Here is an 18,114-nt window from a genome sequence, read left to right on the forward strand (position 1 = left end):
TGGTGTACTTCAGAGTCCACAATCACAAAAACAGGTGGAAACACATAGCAAAACACAGGTAACAGCGGGGGAAAAGCTCTCACTCTTACCAGGTGGAGAAAAAAAACTCCAGAATTCCAGCAAAGCTGCTGGGGGACTCACTAGGTGAGGGAAATTAGCCATATATGAGAATTCTCCCCAACACACATGAAAAGGAAGAATAGGGTCTTGCTGGGGTCCTTTATCCAAGATGTCTGTAAGATCATCCTGCTCATATTATTGGTGTGGGTCTTTTCCACCCCATGTATTCCACCACCCAGGACATTAAATGTCTGCACGACCCTTCTGCATGTTCAGTAGGATCAGGTCTCCCAAATTCTAACTCTGGGGACATATCTAGTCCACTTGCGCAGGGACTCCTGTACATTTTTCAACCTAGATTCCTCTGAGATCAAGGGTTCAGGGACCCTAGGTGCTTCATATTGTAGGCCAAAGGGACGTGAATCATCAGAGGAATGTTCGCCTTCCACACAAATAGAAGGGATTCAAAAGAAATCCTTTCTTGGAAGTAATGTGTGACATGCATTACTTACCGTAATAGCATTTCTGATAATTGTGTCGGTTTAGATTCACATGCTGTGCATATAGTCCAACATCTAGTGGTAATCGCAGAGTACTACATCTTGTCTTTCGAGGATTGAAAGGGGACGTCGACATGGGCGTGCCCGTAACACTATCCTTAACGTGACATGTAGTGTACCCAAAATCCCTCATGAGTCAAGGTCCCTCAGATTGTATTTTTTCTGCCGTCAGGGAGCCTTATGACTATCTTGAATACAAGAGAGAGAAGTAGTAAGATGTCCATGTTCCTTCCATCCAAGCAGGGTGGAAGGATGGGCGCATTTGAATCTAAACAGATACAATCATCAGAAATGCTCTTACAGCAAGTAATGCACGTCTTCTGATGCATGTGAATCTGCTTAGAATCATATGTTGTGCATAGACTAGCGAGCAGTACCCGGAGTTGGTAGTCTGATGTGAGAAGTAACAGTAGTGAAAAGATGTCTAAGTACTGCTTGTCCCACCTGAGAATCAGACCTAGGTACTCATTACGAGTCAGCCGGTCCGGAAAGAACGGTGGTGGTAAATCCACCACCACTGTTCTTTCCGGACCGACTGATCTTGAGTTCTGCCGGCGGGAGGTGTCACTCCCGCCAGGTCTGACCTGGTGGGTTTAAAACCACCCGCCTGTAGGCAGACATGGAAACACCAGCACCATTACAACATGGTGCTGGTGTTTCCACTTCCCCACTCCCATGGAGTCCTATAGGACTCCATGGGAATGGGGACTTGCAGAATTCCGCCTCTGGAATTACCGGGTCATCGGGGTCGTAATGCCCCAGTAATTCCGGGAATCACAGAGGCGGAATGGTAATACGAGTCCAGCGGTAACCTGCCAGTTTTTCCAGCTCGGATACCGCCGGACTCGTAATGAGGCCTCTAGAGTGTGTGTGTCTAGGCAATAGTGTTTTGTAAAGGTGTGTACAGAACTCCAGGTTGCCGCCTTGCAAATGGATTTGAGGGAAACATTTGCAATGAAAGCTATGGAAGCCCCAGTGCCTCGAGTAGTGTGCTCTAGGCTTGAAGGGCAGATCTCTCTTGGCAGAGTGTGATGCAATTGACAATCCACCTTCAGATGCCAGATTTAGAGACAGGGTCCCCTTCTCTACCAGCCGCCACTGAAACGAAAAACTGTTTTCCTTAGTGGTTTTGTTCTTTCCAGATAGTACATGACTGCCCTGCGCACATCAAGTGTGTGTAGGTTTCTTTCTGCCACGTTAGTGGGATTCCAGAAGAATGTGGGTAGTTCTATTGATTGGTTCACATGGAACTTTGAAATTAATTTGGGCGCAAACCGTGGGTGAGTGCGCAGAACCACGTTATCTCTGAATTGTGACAAAGGGGTCTAGAATTGAAAGAGCCAGTAATTCACAAACGTTCTTTATTGAAGTGACTGCCACTAGGAAGGCAGTCTTGTAAGTGAGTGCTTTGAGGCTAGCCTTGCGCATAGGTTCAAAAGGGAGATACCATAAGTCTAGTTAATACCACATTTAGGTCCCATCCGGGAGCCGGGAATTGAAATAGGGGGATTAATTCTTTTAACCCCTTCCATGAAAGCTTTAATTACTGGGATTTTATCACCACAACACCTTTTGCTGGGATGTGGTATAGGCGAAAAATGCAGCTAAGTGTACATTCAGGGAATTAAAAACCAGACCCGAGTCTAGTAGGTGAGTCAGGTACAGTACAATATGAGTAAGAGAGCAGTCTATGGGATTGATGCTCTTGGAATTTCACCAAAGTACAAAGCTTTTCCATTTATTGGAGTAGCAACGTCTGTTAGGCTTTCTTGCTTCTCCAAGTATGTCCATGCATCTCTGCGGGAGTAGGAGGGGTCCACTCTATGACCTCAGGAGCCAGGCCACTAAGTTGAGAGTTTGCGGGCATGGATGAAGCGTTTCCCCCTTGTCCTGTAATAGCATGTCGTATGGGCAAGGTAGTTTAATCGGAGGGGAGATTGACATCTCCATCAGATGAGAGAACTAGGGTTGACAGGCCCATATCGGGGGAACCAATATCATGGTGACTGGTTCCTGGTGCATCTACTGCACTATAATGTTGAGTAGTGGAGTCCGGGGGGAGTGGGGGCGCTGGGAGGGGGTTTTCCAGAAGCGTAAAAAAATTTCCCTGACCATGTTATCCAGAGACCGTTCCCTTTGGAGCGGTTCTGAGGGTACCTAAAGGCGTAATCTGGGCATTGCAAGTTCTCCAGAGTTACGAACAAGTCGATCTCTGGGAAGCCCCATTCTGCAAAAACGGAGACGATGTCTTCGTGTAGTCGCCATTCGTACTCGGTGGGTAGCGGGAAGTCTCTGCTGAGCAGGTCCGCCAGAAGATTAAGTTCCCCTGGAACAGGTTGAGACAGGAGGAACATCTTGTGTCTGAGAGCCCACTTCCATATGCTCTGGGACAGATTGGATAACTGTGGAGAGTGAGTGCCCCCTTGCTTGTTCAGGTAATACATGGCGTGGTACTGTCCGTGAGGACTAGTACTGGCTTCCACTGTAACTGTCTGAAAGGCCTTCAGGGCTTTGAACACTGCTAACAGCGTCAACAGGTTTATGTGGTTGGTTGCTACTGCTGGGGACCAAACGCTGAGCCGTCTGCTGGAGGAGGTGAGCCCTCCACCTCACGCCCCCCACCCTGTGAGATACGTCCATAGGTAGAGTGCGTTCTACTCCGGGGGTGGTGAAGGTCTTCCCCTTCAAGAGGTTCTTCCTCGACCAGCCCTGCAGAGAGAACGAGGGCTGCCGTGACAACCACTAGATCTTCCCATTGTCCGCTGGCCTGACACCATTGGCTGTTGAGCCACTCTTACATGGGGCGAATGCGCAAACATGCGTGTGGGACTAAAATGCAGGAGGCCATCATTCCCAACAGTCGCACGGCTTTGCGTACCGTCACCTTTCAACTGGCTACATATTGAGGGATCTGAAACAGCATGTTTTGAACACTCTCGTTGGAGGGGAAGACGAGGCCGTCTTCTGTCCGAATCAGGGCCCCCAAAAATTGTTTCACTTGGCTGGGGTCTAGGCTGGATTTCTTCTCGTTTATTGAGAATCTCAGACTGAAGAGTAGATCTATCGTCTTCTGGGTGTTTGAGAGGCATGTTGCGTATGAATCCCCTGTTATGAGCCAGTCGTCTAGGTAAGGATAAACTGAGATGAATTGCCTGTGCAGGTGTGCTGCTGCCACTGCCAGCATCTTTGTAAATACCCTTGGTGCCGAGGCAATGCCGAAGGGAAGGACCTTGAACTGATAGTGCTTGTTCCCTACCATGAACCTTAGGTATTTTCTGTTCGCTGGCAACATTGAAATATGAAAGTATGCATCTTTCATGTCCAATGTTGCCATATAGTTCCCCCCCCGGCCATGTCAGAGGGAATACCTCTTGCAAAGTTATCAAATCGAAACTTTTGTGGTTTGACAAATTTGCTCGCTGGGCGCAAGTCTAGCGCAGGGCGCTTGGTGAGATCCTTTTTGGGCACAAGGAAGTAGACTGAATAAATACCCTTGTTTACCTTTTGAACGAGGACCACTTTGATTGCGCCTTTTCCTGCAGTAGGATCTTCAGATGTTCCGATGACAAACATCTGGACTTTGGTGGTCGGCTGAACTCGATACAGTAACTGTGGGTGACTATCTTGAGCACCCACTGGTCTGTGGTAATTCCCTCCCATGCGTGGAAGAATGATGTTATCCATCCCCAGACCGCAGAGGCATCTAAGGGGACCCGGATCTGCGAGTCATTCCTGATTGGAGGCCGGGGAGCCTATAGGCGTGGTGATTCTACCCCTTCCCTTGCCACGGCGCTGTCCTCTATGCTGACACTGGTTAGAGGTAGTTGACCCCTGTCCTGAGGACCATGTGTTACCCGTTTGTGATGCTGAAAATGCATTGGAGGGACACAGCCTCCATGTCCCTGTCATGTAGTCCTTTTATCATGTGTGGTCTGTGTTATTTTCTGCACAGACGTCCATGTGGGACTCCTGGCAGTGCAGCTCTTCCTCTTTTTGGTTTGATGAACAGACCCTTGCGATATCCTTATGGCATCCATCAGTGGGGGGATTCAACCCTGTACCTCTAGTGTAGGATTTTGGGCACCTGTGTGTGGCCCACAGAGCAGGGTATGGGCTGCTGGCAGCTCCATGCTGAATTTGACAGGTGTTCTGAGTAACCTCTGTTTTTGGGATACCCAGGCCCTGCCATTGGAATCAGTCGATTCCCGATAGAAGACACAGCGGCAGCTGTGGCCTCTTGCTTTCTACTGCCTGTTACCTTGTTTTCCCAAAGTCCTGGGAAGCCCCGACTCTGTCCCTTCCCCTGACTGGCTGTTAGGTGGATGTTTCATATAGGGTATTGTGCGGAAGCCCAGGCCAGACTGGCTGGAGCCTTCCCAATGACTGCATGTTGTGGGTACACCCTTGGGGTGGGACCTGGGGGAAACGAGTCTGTGACCATATGCATTTCATGTTACAGGTGTATGGTATGTTACACAAAGACAGACAGCCCCGCCCGAAACTGGTATAAATGCAGTGTTGAGTGCTGAATGGCTGGGTACTTGTCCCAATCCATATTCCTTGTTGTGAGTGTCTGGATGGAGAAGAATGGCCTGAATGCACTGCGAGCCCGATTGGCTGCCTGAATGCCCTTCTGAATGATTTGTTGCCCGAGTGTGACCCTGAAGAGTGAATGAGCGACCAAGCAGTATATCTGCGGACCTCACACTGATGGAAATCGTTCAGAAGCTGAGGTCGAAACTTGACAATCTTTCTCTCACTCTCTCATGTTTTACCGGATGCGTTTTCACTGTTTTTGGAGTCTGACAAACTCCATAGGCATCTGCTTTTTGTATGGTGAAACAGCACCTTTAGTGCAGTGTCAAAGAGAAATCCTTTAGATTTCTCATAACGTTTAAATACCTTTTCTTGGGTGAACTACAGTTCCTAAGAATAGTACAATGAAATGTACTTTACTTACCTTTTCTCTTAGTCGGTCCAGCACACATCTTATGTGGGGTGCTCTGGGTTTACCTAGTAGCCCCCTTATCCTACTTTCTCCTGTAACATATTTATGTTACCCTCACTACTTTAAAATGAATGGCTGGTGGCAGTGGGTTACTTTTTCCTACCATTGTGCTTTTCTACCGCAGGCTGAACCCTCAGATTCAGTATAGTACCCATGGGTGACCATTTTGTCACCCCTTGGGTTAGTGGGACCAACTAACCCTGAGGCGAACTCCACTCAAACACCATCCCTTACTTGCTGTGCCTCTCCGTGCAGTGTCTGCCGTGGAAACTAACCCGACCTGAAGCTCCAGGAGACAAAGGACCATACCGAAGCAGGACCTCCAGATCCAGAGTCCCCTCACCAGAGTGCAGGACCGAGAGAGTAAAGAGTCCAACCAGTGTACGAGATCCACATCGGTGCGGTTTGCTAAGCGCTGACACTGCGAAGCGCTGCTGAACCGAAAAGAGCCCATAGCTCCCGACGACCTCCCAAGTACCGCCGCAGGAGCCCTCCAGGCGTCCTCCCTCTTGTCCCCACGACTGAGGCTCAGGAACAAGGATCTCCACTGCTTTAGCAAGACAAAATCCAGTGGACCACTCTTCTAACCAGAGGTGCAGCTTAAGCTTGGGGTATTGGGGCAATTGCCTTTAAAGGCGCTTTTCTCACTTGGGAATTGCATTGGCTTACCTTCTACGAGTTGATTCCAACTCTCTTCTCACAGGCTTAACAATGTGTGACCCTACAAGTGATTTTTGTAAGACTCTCTAACTTTGTGCAAGACTTTGATCCAAGAAGTGCATCAGATCCATAGTTTGTGTCCCAAATGACTTTGGCTGTCCTGGCTCCTTAGAGGCACTCTTCTAGTCCACTGACTTTGATACTGTGTGTCCCTCATAGGTAGTTGCTCGTTGTATGCTGTTACTCCTGGGAAAGGCTCATCTAGACTTCATTGAAGGATTTAATTGTCATCGCATATACTGTGAACCAGTTTAACCCTTTTCCTTCCCTAACCTTTCCTTTCTACAACCTCAGATTTTGCAAAGTTTACTAGTGCGATATATAAGTCACCTCAGGGTGTAGAAATTGTGTAAGAAGCATATCTAAAGGTTATCCACTAACTTGCTTCGATTCTGAAAAGTAATTTTAAAGTATATTTACAACAAAATGCCTTTTTAAAGAAGGCTTATTTAAACATTGATGTTAATTAAATAAAGAACTATTTATAACTGAAACCTTGAGTGTAAGTGTTACTTGGCTACTTGTATTACGGATTTCATTTGTATAGCTCTACAACTCACATTAACCCTCTCGAGATAGGCCTGGCTGCTCAGTCACACTACCAACTTGTGTAATACAGACACATAGCAAAAGGTGGGTTACCTAATACCAGCAGATAAGTATTGTGTAGTCTCACACAGTGTGACTGCACCAATTCTTACCCAACAACAACATCTGACGAAGACGTGAAGAGATGCCAGCAGCACCCTCATGGACCGCATAGTGCCCGGTGAAGCCCTGCAGCTGTGCCGACTAGACCCGTACGGGACGACTTCCTCCCTTAGGCTGGTGGGACCAACTAGCCTCAAGACAAACTCCAATTTGGCGTAACCCCCCAACCTGCCGTGACTTTCCAAGGCTGCAGAATCCCAATACCTGGGGACCCCTGACCATCTTGTTTTCCGAAGTGCGAATCCGGCCAAAACTTTGTGGGCATCCAGAGGATCCTACAGAAACAGGAAATCTTCATACAGAGTCCACTCGCAAGAGTCCAGGACCGAGGGATCAAGTAACATCTAACCAGAGCAGTTTGTTCTTTGACGCTGAGAAAGAGACATCAAAACCACAGAGCCGCTGAATCAAGGAGAATCCATTGCTGCCGAGTCACTCTCGAGTGCTGCCGCAGGAGCCCGCCAGACGTCCTCCCTTTTGTCACCACGACCAAGGAACAAGGGTCTGGTGCACTGCAACCAGAAGGCATCCAGCTGGAACAAATTCTTGAGTTCACAATTATTGTGGGGCTTGGTTTACATCAACCTTTTTCTATTTGGGGTGCTTCCGATGTTGGAGTGCTATTTTAACCTCTTTAGAGTCAACCTCAACTCACGTGTACTGGCCTTGCAGCTTGTGCTTCAAGGTGACTCCTCTTGAGTTGCTGTTGTAATGTTCTATTTGAACTACTGGCTATTTAAGAACATTTTCTAAGGCGAGAGCATCAGAACTTGAACTGGCCCATTGACTTTGGCTGTCCTGGCTCCCTAAAGGCCCCCTTCTGAACCTATTGGCTTTGGCAGTGCTTGTTCCCTTACAGGTTTTAATTGTTGAACACTTATTGCTGGGATAAAAGACTGCCTGCATCCCTTTGGGAGAATCAAACTTTTTTATAAAAACCAGTCTGCTCTGATCTAACCCCAACCTTTCCCTCCTTGATAACTCAATAGTGCAAAGGTGATGCAAAATCAGCGTTATTACTGATCTCAAATGACCTAACCCATGGTGCTGGAAAATGAATAATCTATGAAAGAATTACTCACTTGCTTTATTTTTCCCTTTTTGAATCGAATCCTAACCTGGGATTAATGTTACGAATAGTGGCTGCTTTTTAAAGAATGCTTTAAATATCTTTCTGCATATAGAAATAAATATTATATAACTAAGTGTGTAAACCTGTATTTACTGATTTCATTGTACGGCTCTACAGCTCACATTGCCCCTCTTAAGATAAACCTGGCTGATCATTCACACTACCAACTTGTGTAGTACAGACCAATATTAAAAGATGGGTTACCAAATACCAAGAGAAGTCTTGTGTAGTCCCGCATCAGTTGGACTGCACCAATTCTTACCTAACAGCCATCAAGGGTCGGGGACCAAGACAAGGTGAAGAGTGCATCAGAGGAAACAAACCTCTGGCGAAGATCTGACAACCAGAGAAGGGCCCCAAGTTGGAAAAGAAACACACATGAAGAAAGTTATTCTCCTGGTGAGGACACTAAATCCTGTCAAGTACACTGAAGAGACGTCGGGTGAAGGAAGTCTTTATCCTTGGCATTTGTTTACAAGAGGACATTTTGGGAACACCGCTCCATATATCGGGAGAAGGGAGTCATTCTCCTGGAGAAGGATCTTCCTGTTGGACTTTAGTAGTCTTTAGTTACAGCTAAAGCTAAGGGATAGAAGTAGGTTGTGACGCAGGACGGTGGACATTTCATTTGGACAGGCATTCTGACAGATCCTTTAGTATTAGTTTGAGGCAGGGAAACCCCTCTTAAAGATCAGGATAGTGAGGATTAGTTTACTATCAATAAAAGCCTAACGTCACAAACATGCCACCCTTGTGCTAGCTTTCTTTTTTGACACCCAACAGATAGCCTTCTTGGGATATGATCGTCGAAGCATCTGCACCTGTGGGTTACATCAAACTTACCTCCAGTAGCATGGATGGGTTTTTAACATTTCCTATCATCTCCTATGGAACCGCAAACAGAGAATTAAACTCTCATTAAAGTGACTGTGATACTCATCTTCCCCTGGACATTTATCCTGAATCCCCACAGGGGTCCAGTGAGCTCTGGACCAATTATCACCATTTCAGCACTTAGCCGTGACTTTCTAACCATTTATAAAATCATCCCTCATTCCTGCTATGGGAAAAGTACTGGAAACACCTGAACTGCAACAGATAATGTGTTTATTTTGACATGACACTATGGTTGCATCTTTGTGGCTTTAATTTATTATTCTGGGCAACTGGACATTAATATGGTTATAATGCACTATGTCTAACCTTATGGGGAATTGTGTTTTAGGGATTGTAAATCAGTTGTCATTTCAATCCAATTCCCCGCCACATGTGCTAGGTACGGACCATCAGGTCTATTGGGTTGGGATGGGTCTTTAGGACATTGAGCTGGTGCAGGCTTCGACATACTTAACAGCTTGTTAGGTTGTGGGAGCCAACATGAAGACAGTGGGAATAGAGATTCATTTTTTTAAATATACTTGGTATCTTTTTAATACTGTATATTATACTTGAAGTACTTATTTTAACTGATAGTTTTAGATGTGTGACATTATAAAAGTATATATTATTCAGTATCGGTGTAGTGTATTTTCTAGATGTGCGTGGACTAATTGTACCTCGGCTGTTCTGCATTTTCATTAACAAAGTTTTGAAGAGGTTGTTGGCCGCCCAGATGGACGCCCCTTTGTTAGCAGGCGACAAGTTTCCAGCATTGTTGTTTGCCAATGATTCTGTGCTCCTCTCTTATGCCGGCTGGTGTGTACAAACAACTGGAGATTTTTGAGTCTTTCGCAAAGAAGAACGGGCTTGCCTTGAATATCACTAAAACCAAGGCTTTGGTCTTCAATGCTAATTCTAAGAAGCAGCACAAGCCCTTATCTCTCTTTGTAGAGGGGGTGCAATTGAGCAGGTTCAGTCCTACGATTATCTAGGTCTGAGAGTTATGGCATCATGCAGTTGGTAAATGCAGGTTAGGAAGGCCAACCTCACCTTGGCTCGATATAGCGGGGTCCTCACTAGATTCACCAATGAACATGGGAATGGGGCAGTGCGGGTCTCGCTGGAGGCCTACAGAGTACAGAGTACAAGCACGCCAGGCAGCACTGTTTGGGGCGGAACTATGGGGGCACGTGGAGACCAAGTACCTTGCAGTAGCTGAGACAAAATTCCTGAAGAATATTCTTGGGTTGCCCACTGCAGCCCGAACATCTTAGTGCTTTTGGAAACTGGATTAGAGGGGTTTGAGATCTGTAAATTGCGCCCAGTCCTTTACTGGGCTTGCCTCTGGTCTAATCCTCACCTTTGTAAATACAAAGAGGCAGTAAGATGTTTTGTCCCAGCAGGGGGGCAGCTCCTTAAAGTGGGCTGCCCATGTGAAAGGATATCTGGGTTTGCTGGGTCTGGAGGATTATCATCACACCGGTTGCAAAGGAAGCAATCAAGAGCGCAGCAGGAGCAAAGGCGCGGATGACAATCCTGGGAAGATCCAGGGCTTCTGAGCAGCTGGCCATATATCTTTCAATAAAGACGTGGGCAGGCTGCGCAGAATACCTGGACTATGTCTCGCCCAGGTGAGAAAGAGCATTATATTTAAAAGTTCTGTATTGGAATCTTGCCGACTGCGGTATTTGGGCATAGATGAAATAATGTAATTTTCGCATCATACATCCTTCGTGGCGAGTCTGAAGAGACGGTACAACACCATTTGTTACTCTGCCCGGCCACCATGCCCCTGAGGAAGCGTTCTCTGAATCCTCTGTTCTTAAGCCGTGGATGTAGGTCCCTAGCTGGTGCTACGGCAATTTGCCTGGACGCCTCGGATAGGGAGGCTGTGTTTGCCGCTACAATTTATCTGAGCTGGGCAAGAAAAATGTATATGAGGAAGGCTAAGTTGTTGAACAGTGCTATGGGGCAATACATCTTTACGTATGAGCTGCCATTGTCTGTATAATGTTGATCCTTTTTATTTGGTTTTAAGGTAAAGCATCGATTATGTAATTTTAGTGGAGTAATTATGAGTTAAGCGATTGTCACGATGCAACTAATGTGTTTTTTTTTACTTTTCTCTGAACTGGTTTTATAACTATTATGTTGCAATAAAGCAATAAAGTACCTCTGTGTCAACCAGTGTTGCTCTGCCCACGCTACCCACGTTGAAGAGGTTTGACTTCAGTTTCATGTTGGGTGCTTTAGCCTTCCTCCTAGGGTCAGCTGTTGTAGCATCCTCAGAGAGCAGTACAAACACTGCCATAAAAGTCAGGAGCTGCACCATTCAAACAGGCAGGGGCTGCCCAATCCTGAACAGCCTCTAGCCACCACATCTGCCCAGCAACAGACAACTTTGACATGGATGTGTACTGGGATCAGACAGTCCCAGCTTCCACATCAGCCACAAACACAGCACTGCTATGCCTAGAAAATGGCTTACCAAATATAGCAAATCCGCACAGTGAGAGCAGGAAGGTGGTCAAATAAGATAGTCAAAGGACAGCTATAAGTCTGGTGGCACACCAATTTTATGGTTTACTTGCAGAAATACCTGTAGACCGACATGTTAACACTCCTCGATTGTTGAAAATGAATGATCCTGTAGGTCGCTGTTCAGTCTCACACTGGCGTGGGGCACTTTGTTGTGGTGCAAATATCTCAGAAACCATGCATCCTAGTCCCTTGAAACATGGAGTCAAGAACATGAGTAGTTTTGTTCCTCGCATCGGGAACGGTTGAGAAACATTTTTTGTTTCCCTTCCCAGTGAATAGGGTTTACAGCTTCGTTGGCATGCAACATCTTGCAAAAAACCTCTGGAAAAGTAATTTCACCTTATGCAGCAAACATTTGGAAACTTCTGGAATGTTACCTACCTTCACGTCCATTTGCCTCTCATACTTGTTTTGTTTCCCTTCGTCGGCAGGTCACAAACACATTTTCTACATTTGCAGAAATTCGGCGGATGGGGTGTCCAAATGACATGTAGCCATTAATGTCTGAATGTTCCAAACTATGCAATATTTGGTGCAGATTTGTGAAATGGTGTGGAATTGTATAAGGACAATGCTTCGCTAAACCACGAAGCCAGTCACAACGCACAGAGAAAGGTTGACTTTTATATAGATAGATGGTACTGTAAATGGCATTAAGCAGTAAACATACACCGGGGCACGAGACATTAAAAACAAAAATGGTAAAAAAGTATTCAATGTCACCAGTCCGTCCAGGACACATCACGCAAGTAACCTCATAGTTACAGAAACACTTGTAGGGGCACAAAATGACCATCACACTTCACAGTAAGGTTGTGTGCGCAATGAAAAATAAACAGAGAATTTTACTGCACTGCTATCAATAAGATCTGATCAGTGCTTCCAAAACAGATGAGCACAGCAAGGCCAGTGTAGTGAAAAGGTTTTAATGGCCTGCAAACGCTGGACAGGCTCAAAACAATAGCAAAAATTAGGGTGTACAGCTAATATCTACGGATGGAAAGCAGCAAAACGAAAATATTTCCCAACAGCAACCATAAGGGTGAGGAAACAAAAAGGAACTTTGTGAAGTAGAGGGATGAACTTTGAAGGAAGACTGTCTGCAATCTCCCTATTTTGACATTTTGGGAACTAAAACAAGTCTTGATCTTTGCGATTGCATATGTTCCCTTGACTTACTTCAGAGCTAGTACTATAAGGTTTGTTTTCTCGCATGCCTTTCATGTTATTTTGAAGATGCATTACTGTGCCCATTAACGAAAGAGTCATGCAATGTGGGGTATTACTGGATCACACCTTGACCACGCTTGTCAGAATCACTCCAGGTAGACTACCTCCCACTGGGTCATCCGAGCTCTTGGCTACAGAACAGATAAGGGCTTGATGGGCCCATACATTCTTCCACTTCCACCTGGTTATCTGGATACGAAGGTCCACTGCATAGTGAAGACCTTGTGAAATGCCATTTGAACTATTGCCAAGTATCGCGCACTACAAACGCAGCTTTATAAAGGACGTAGAGCACAAAGCATATGGAGACATTGCTACCTTTTCAAATTCAGGAGGCGGGTTCTTCCCTCGACAGAGGTTGGATAAGGCCCAAACAGCATTCCTGGTCATAGTTAGTCGGGTGGACTTGGTGAGGAGTCTAAAAAAGAGATATAGAAGGGTCAAAGCGACTGCACAGGCGGCAGTAAAGGCAATCCTGTACTCTACACCAACTGCACTGCAGATCCCACCAAGTGAATTCACACCACCCTTTCCAGTAAACAGCAAGTGCTCAAACCAATACAACACTCATTGAAGCCTACAGGAAATACTAAAACGTTTAAATGTCTTGTATCAACTCCCACCAAACCGTAAAGGCCCTGGACCCATTTTAGAACCACATGAACCCCCTATTGAATGTCCAGCAACCTGGGAATGCAGGCCAAAGGCCCCTCCTGATCTCTCCAAGGTCACAGACTCCTCAGAGACCCCTGTAAGCACCCGAACCAGCACACAGAATACTCTTGACACTTTCAATCATGTTAGCAATACCTCAAAACAGAAACACACTAAAAGGAGTGTTAGGAGGAATTCTCAGAAATGTGCTAATTCCCTCCACCTTAGAGACCCAAAGCAGCTTTTCTGGATTTTGTGGATTTGATTTGTTTAACCTGGAGCGAGTGAGACCCTTTTCCCCACTCTATCATGTATTTTAATGCGATTTCTTTTGGTTATGGAGTCTGACAAACGTTATAGGCATCATCTTTTACATTGTGTCACACAGCACCTTCAGTGCAGTGGCACAGGCAAGTCTTCCAGATTTCCCAAAGGTTTAAATACCTTCTCTGGGATAAACTACTGTTTCCCAGAGCAGTAAAGTGAAATTTACTTTGCTTACATTTCTAACTTTCTAGACCCAGCACACACCATCTTACAATAGGGTGCTGGATAGGTTACCTAGTATCCCCTTTGTCTAGCTTCGCATGTAACATTTTTATGTTATCCTTTACTCACTGAATGGCTGGTGGCAGTGTTTACTTTTAACTACCGGGGTGTGCATTTACCGCGGGCTGCGTTCGCATGCTACAGTAAAGCACCCAAGGGTGCCATTTTGTCAAAATGGCCCGGTTGTCTTGTTCTCCATTTCTTAGTGGAAAGGTCCTTCTTGAGATTTTCTTTCTGCACGCTAAACCAGGTTTGGTCCCTTTGTTTGCTTTGCCTTTGGTGGGATTCACGAGTGAAGTCCACCTCTGGCTCCAGGGTGTCTGGTGGGGGCAGGAGGTGAGGGAGGTGCCCAAAACTCCCCGTGCTTAGGTCTCCTTGGAGACCCAAATACACTCTTTAATGATTGACGGCTGACTGTCGGGCAAAATCTGCTGGGTGACTGACAGCCAGGCTGGAATGAATGGGAGAGAAGGAACAAGTTACTTACCTGTAACTGTTGTTCTCCAGCATTGGTCTGGCATGGATTCACATGCTCATGAATATTCCTCGTCAGGCTGGGAATCCTCGGTAAATACAAAATCAGTATCAGTTTCGTTTCTGATCTGTCTTTCTTAGTAGTAACCAATCACTGGTCTCTGGGTCATACTGCCCACAGCCAATGACTGCCCTCTCCCTAAGCCCCTCCCCTGGCAGCCATCCTCAGATTTGGTAGCATGTAAAGTGACAGTATGACCAAGTGAAGAGCCACAGAGGGGTAGGAGGGAGGGTTCGCATGTGAATCCATGCCAGACCCATGCTGGAGAATAGTTACAGGTAAGTAACTTGTTCCTTCTCCAGCATGGGGTCTGGCATGGATTCACATGCTCATGAATATAAGAATACATAGCAGCACACATGCACAACCACGGAAGGTGGCAAGGCTCAACATTAAGCATCCTTACCTCCTTACTAGGCTCACCTTCAGGCGAACAGGTAGCGCAGCACTGCTTGGCCGACCCTGGACTCCTCCCTGGAATCCCGGTCAACGCAGTAGAATCTCGTGAAGGTGTGTGTCGACCTCCACAGCCCTGCAGATGTCCAGCAAGGATACACCAGACAAGAACGCTGTGGTGGAAGCGATCGCTCCGGTCGAATGGGCTCTCGGACGGCCGGGCAGCGGTCGGTTTGCCAACCGGTGACAGTGCATGATGCAGCCGGAGAGCCATCTGGAAATGGAAGCCTTCGAGAGGGCCTTCCCTTGGTTCACAGGTCCAAAGTTCACCAACAGTTGTGATGTCTTCCGAAAACTCTTCGTGCAGTCCACGTAGAACTTCAGCGCTCTAGCTACATCCAGCTAGTGCAAAGTCCTCTCGGCCGGCGACAAAGGCGACAGGAAGAAAACTGGTAACACCAAGGACTCGTTGAGATGGAAGTCCGACGGCACCTTGGGCATGAAGGAGGGGTGCGTCCTCAGCACCACCATCATCTCATGAAAAGTCAAGTATGGAGGCTTGCAGGATAGGGCCTGGATCTCTCCCACTCGCCGTGCAGAGGTGATGGCCACAAGAAATGCTGTTTTCCACAACAGGAACTTCAACGGTGCCGAATGCAGAGGCTCGAAAGGCGCCCCCAGAGCCTGGTCAGCACCACGTTGAGCTCCCACACCGGGGCCGGAGCCTTCACCGGTGGGAACAAACGGAAAAGTCCTTTCATAAACTCCTTCACCAGGCGATGAGACCACAGGGATGATCGTCCTGTAGTTATGGTGTAGCGGGAGATCGCCGCCAGATGTATTTTGATGGAGGCATGAGCCAGCCCCGCCATGGCCAGAGACAGCAGGTACGGCAGCACTTGAGGGGTCGTGATGGAGGATGGCACCTCCTCCTCTGGAGAGAAGATCTGCGTCCGTCGATAGTTTGACTGGGGGGGGGACGCTGACAAGTCCAGAAGGTCTGGGAACCAGATATGTCTCGGCCACGCCAATGCGACGAGGATCATCCTGCACTGGGACCTCGAGTTGGTTGACGAGTCGCAGTAGCAACGGCAACGCATACAGGAACAGGCTGTCCCAGGCGAACGAGAAAGCATCGCCCATGCTCCTTGGCTGGGGAAACCTGCTGGCGAACCTATGGCACTTGGAGTTCGCCGCCGTCGTGAACAGGTCGATCTGGGGTCTGCCCCATCGTTGAAAAAGCCGATCCACTTGGTCCTGACGCAGTTCCCACTCGTGGCATGAGCGCACCTCCCTGCTCAGCGAGTCGGCGATGGTGTTTTATCCCTGCTAGGTGGAAGGGCACCAGAAACATCCCCTGGGCAACGGCCCAATGCCACAGATCCTGGGCCTCCTTGGATAGGGACGGGGACCTGGTTCCTCCCTGCTTCCGGATGTAGAACATCGTGGTGGTGTTGTCGGTGAAGATCCTTACCACCTTGCCCTTGAGGGATGGGAGAAACGACCCGAGAGCCCAGAACACCGCTCGGAGCTCCAGGATGTTGATGTGGAGTGACCTCTCCTCCGGGAGCCAAAGGCCTCTTGCATGAAGATCGCCGGTGTGCGCTCCCCAACTCTCCAGGGAGGCATCCGTCGTCACCGTCTCCTGGTGTGCTCGGGTCTGAAAGTCCGTGCCCGCCGCAAGATGCGCGCGGGTGCCCCACCACCGAATAGCTTGGCGGAAGACCTCATTGAGTGGAATCTGCCCGCCGCTTGCATCCAACGGGGGTCGAGGAACTCCTGTAGAGGACGCATCCGCAGCCTGCATAGGCGCTCCAGGTAGATGCAAGAGGACATCATGCCGAGAAGTGACTTGATGGACCACACCCAGGCCACGTCCATGGCCAGCAGGCGCTGCACTTTGCCCTGGATGGCCTTCGTCCTTTCCTCCAACGGGGAAGCCAGTGCTGGAGGGTGACCATCTGGAACTTCTGGGCCTTGATGTTTGTTTAACCAACGCAGGTCCAGGATGGGGCGCCAACTGCCTGTCTTCTTTCTGACGAGTAAGTATCTGGAGTATACTACGGAGCCCAAGAACCTCTTCAGGACGAGCTCGATGGCCCGTTTCTTGAGCATCGCCCTTACCTCTAACAGCTGTTGTGGGATGTGATTTTCTTTCCTGGCCACGGGAGGAATTCGGGGGCACTTATTCAGAAATTCGAGAGTGTGCCCGTGGGCCAGGGCATCCAGCTCCCAACAGTCGGTGGAGATGGACTCCCACACGCTGACGAACTTTGCCAGCCGGCCTCCCACCGGGGTGCTCAAGTGGGGGCCAGACGCCACAGCGGGTTCAGTCCTGCTTGGAGGCGGCCTTGCTTCCCTGGCGACGGGGTCCCCCTGACTTGCCGTGCCCTCTGTAGGCCTCTTGTAACGAGGAGTGGGCTGCCTGGCAGTATGTCGAGGAGCCACCGCCAAATCCTTTGGAGGCACCTTGCTTGCCTCCGGAGTTCCGAAAGGGTGGCCGTCGTTGCTGCAAAACTCCCAAGGCCCGAGCCGTCTCCAGGTCGGTCTTGGTGGCCTGAAGTGACTCTACTGTCTTTCCAAACCGGTTGTTCCCGTCGAAGGGCATATCCAGAACTCTGGTTTGCACGTCCTGGTGGAAATCTGTTGCCTTGACTGTTGCAAACATCGTTGCACAACGGGCAGTACCCGGTGTCCGTGGCCACTGTAATGGCGTGGTCTGACGCCACCTGACCCTCCTGTAGAATCCCCAAGGCCTCCGCCCTCTTGTCGTCCGGTAGGAAGTCCAGCAGGGGGGCAATCTTGTACCACAACTTCCTGTCGTAGCGAGCCACAATCGCTAGGGCATTGGCTGCCATGAGACTCGTCGTCTCATGGCGTCCAGTCTCTTTCCCTCGCCGTCAGGTGGGGAGGTTGAAGTTGAAGCCGTCGCCCCCGCCGCTTTCTTTTTGGCCGCCGCCGAGACAACCGAATCCGGGGTCAGCAGCGCCCTAAGGCACAAAGGGGCGGAATCGGGGACCCGGTACTTCTTCTCGTACCGATCCCTCTTGGCAGGCGTCGTGGACAGGTTCTTCAGGAGAGCAAGTCCCTCGTCCCAGATGTCGTCAAGCAACGGCACCGCGAGGAGAGTATTCCTCTT

At 48.3% G+C, this 18,114-nt stretch overlaps 1 protein-coding gene across 1 annotated transcript in view; it reads right to left on the reverse strand.

Annotated features, from left to right (window-relative positions):
- KPNA6 (karyopherin subunit alpha 6) overlaps window positions 1-18,114 on the reverse strand; it is a 625,915-nt gene that overhangs the window by 221,930 nt on the left and 385,871 nt on the right. The window contains exon 8 of the mRNA XM_069622491.1: window positions 13,160-13,259. Coding sequence (XP_069478592.1) covers window positions 13,160-13,259 — 100 coding nt within the window. The remainder of the gene's footprint in view (window positions 1-13,159; window positions 13,260-18,114) is intronic.

The sequence above is a fragment of the Ambystoma mexicanum genome, chromosome 11 (assembly GCF_040938575.1).
Source record: "Ambystoma mexicanum isolate Mex_15411 chromosome 11, UKY_AmexF1_1, whole genome shotgun sequence".
Classification (NCBI taxonomy): domain Eukaryota; kingdom Metazoa; phylum Chordata; class Amphibia; order Caudata; family Ambystomatidae; genus Ambystoma; species Ambystoma mexicanum.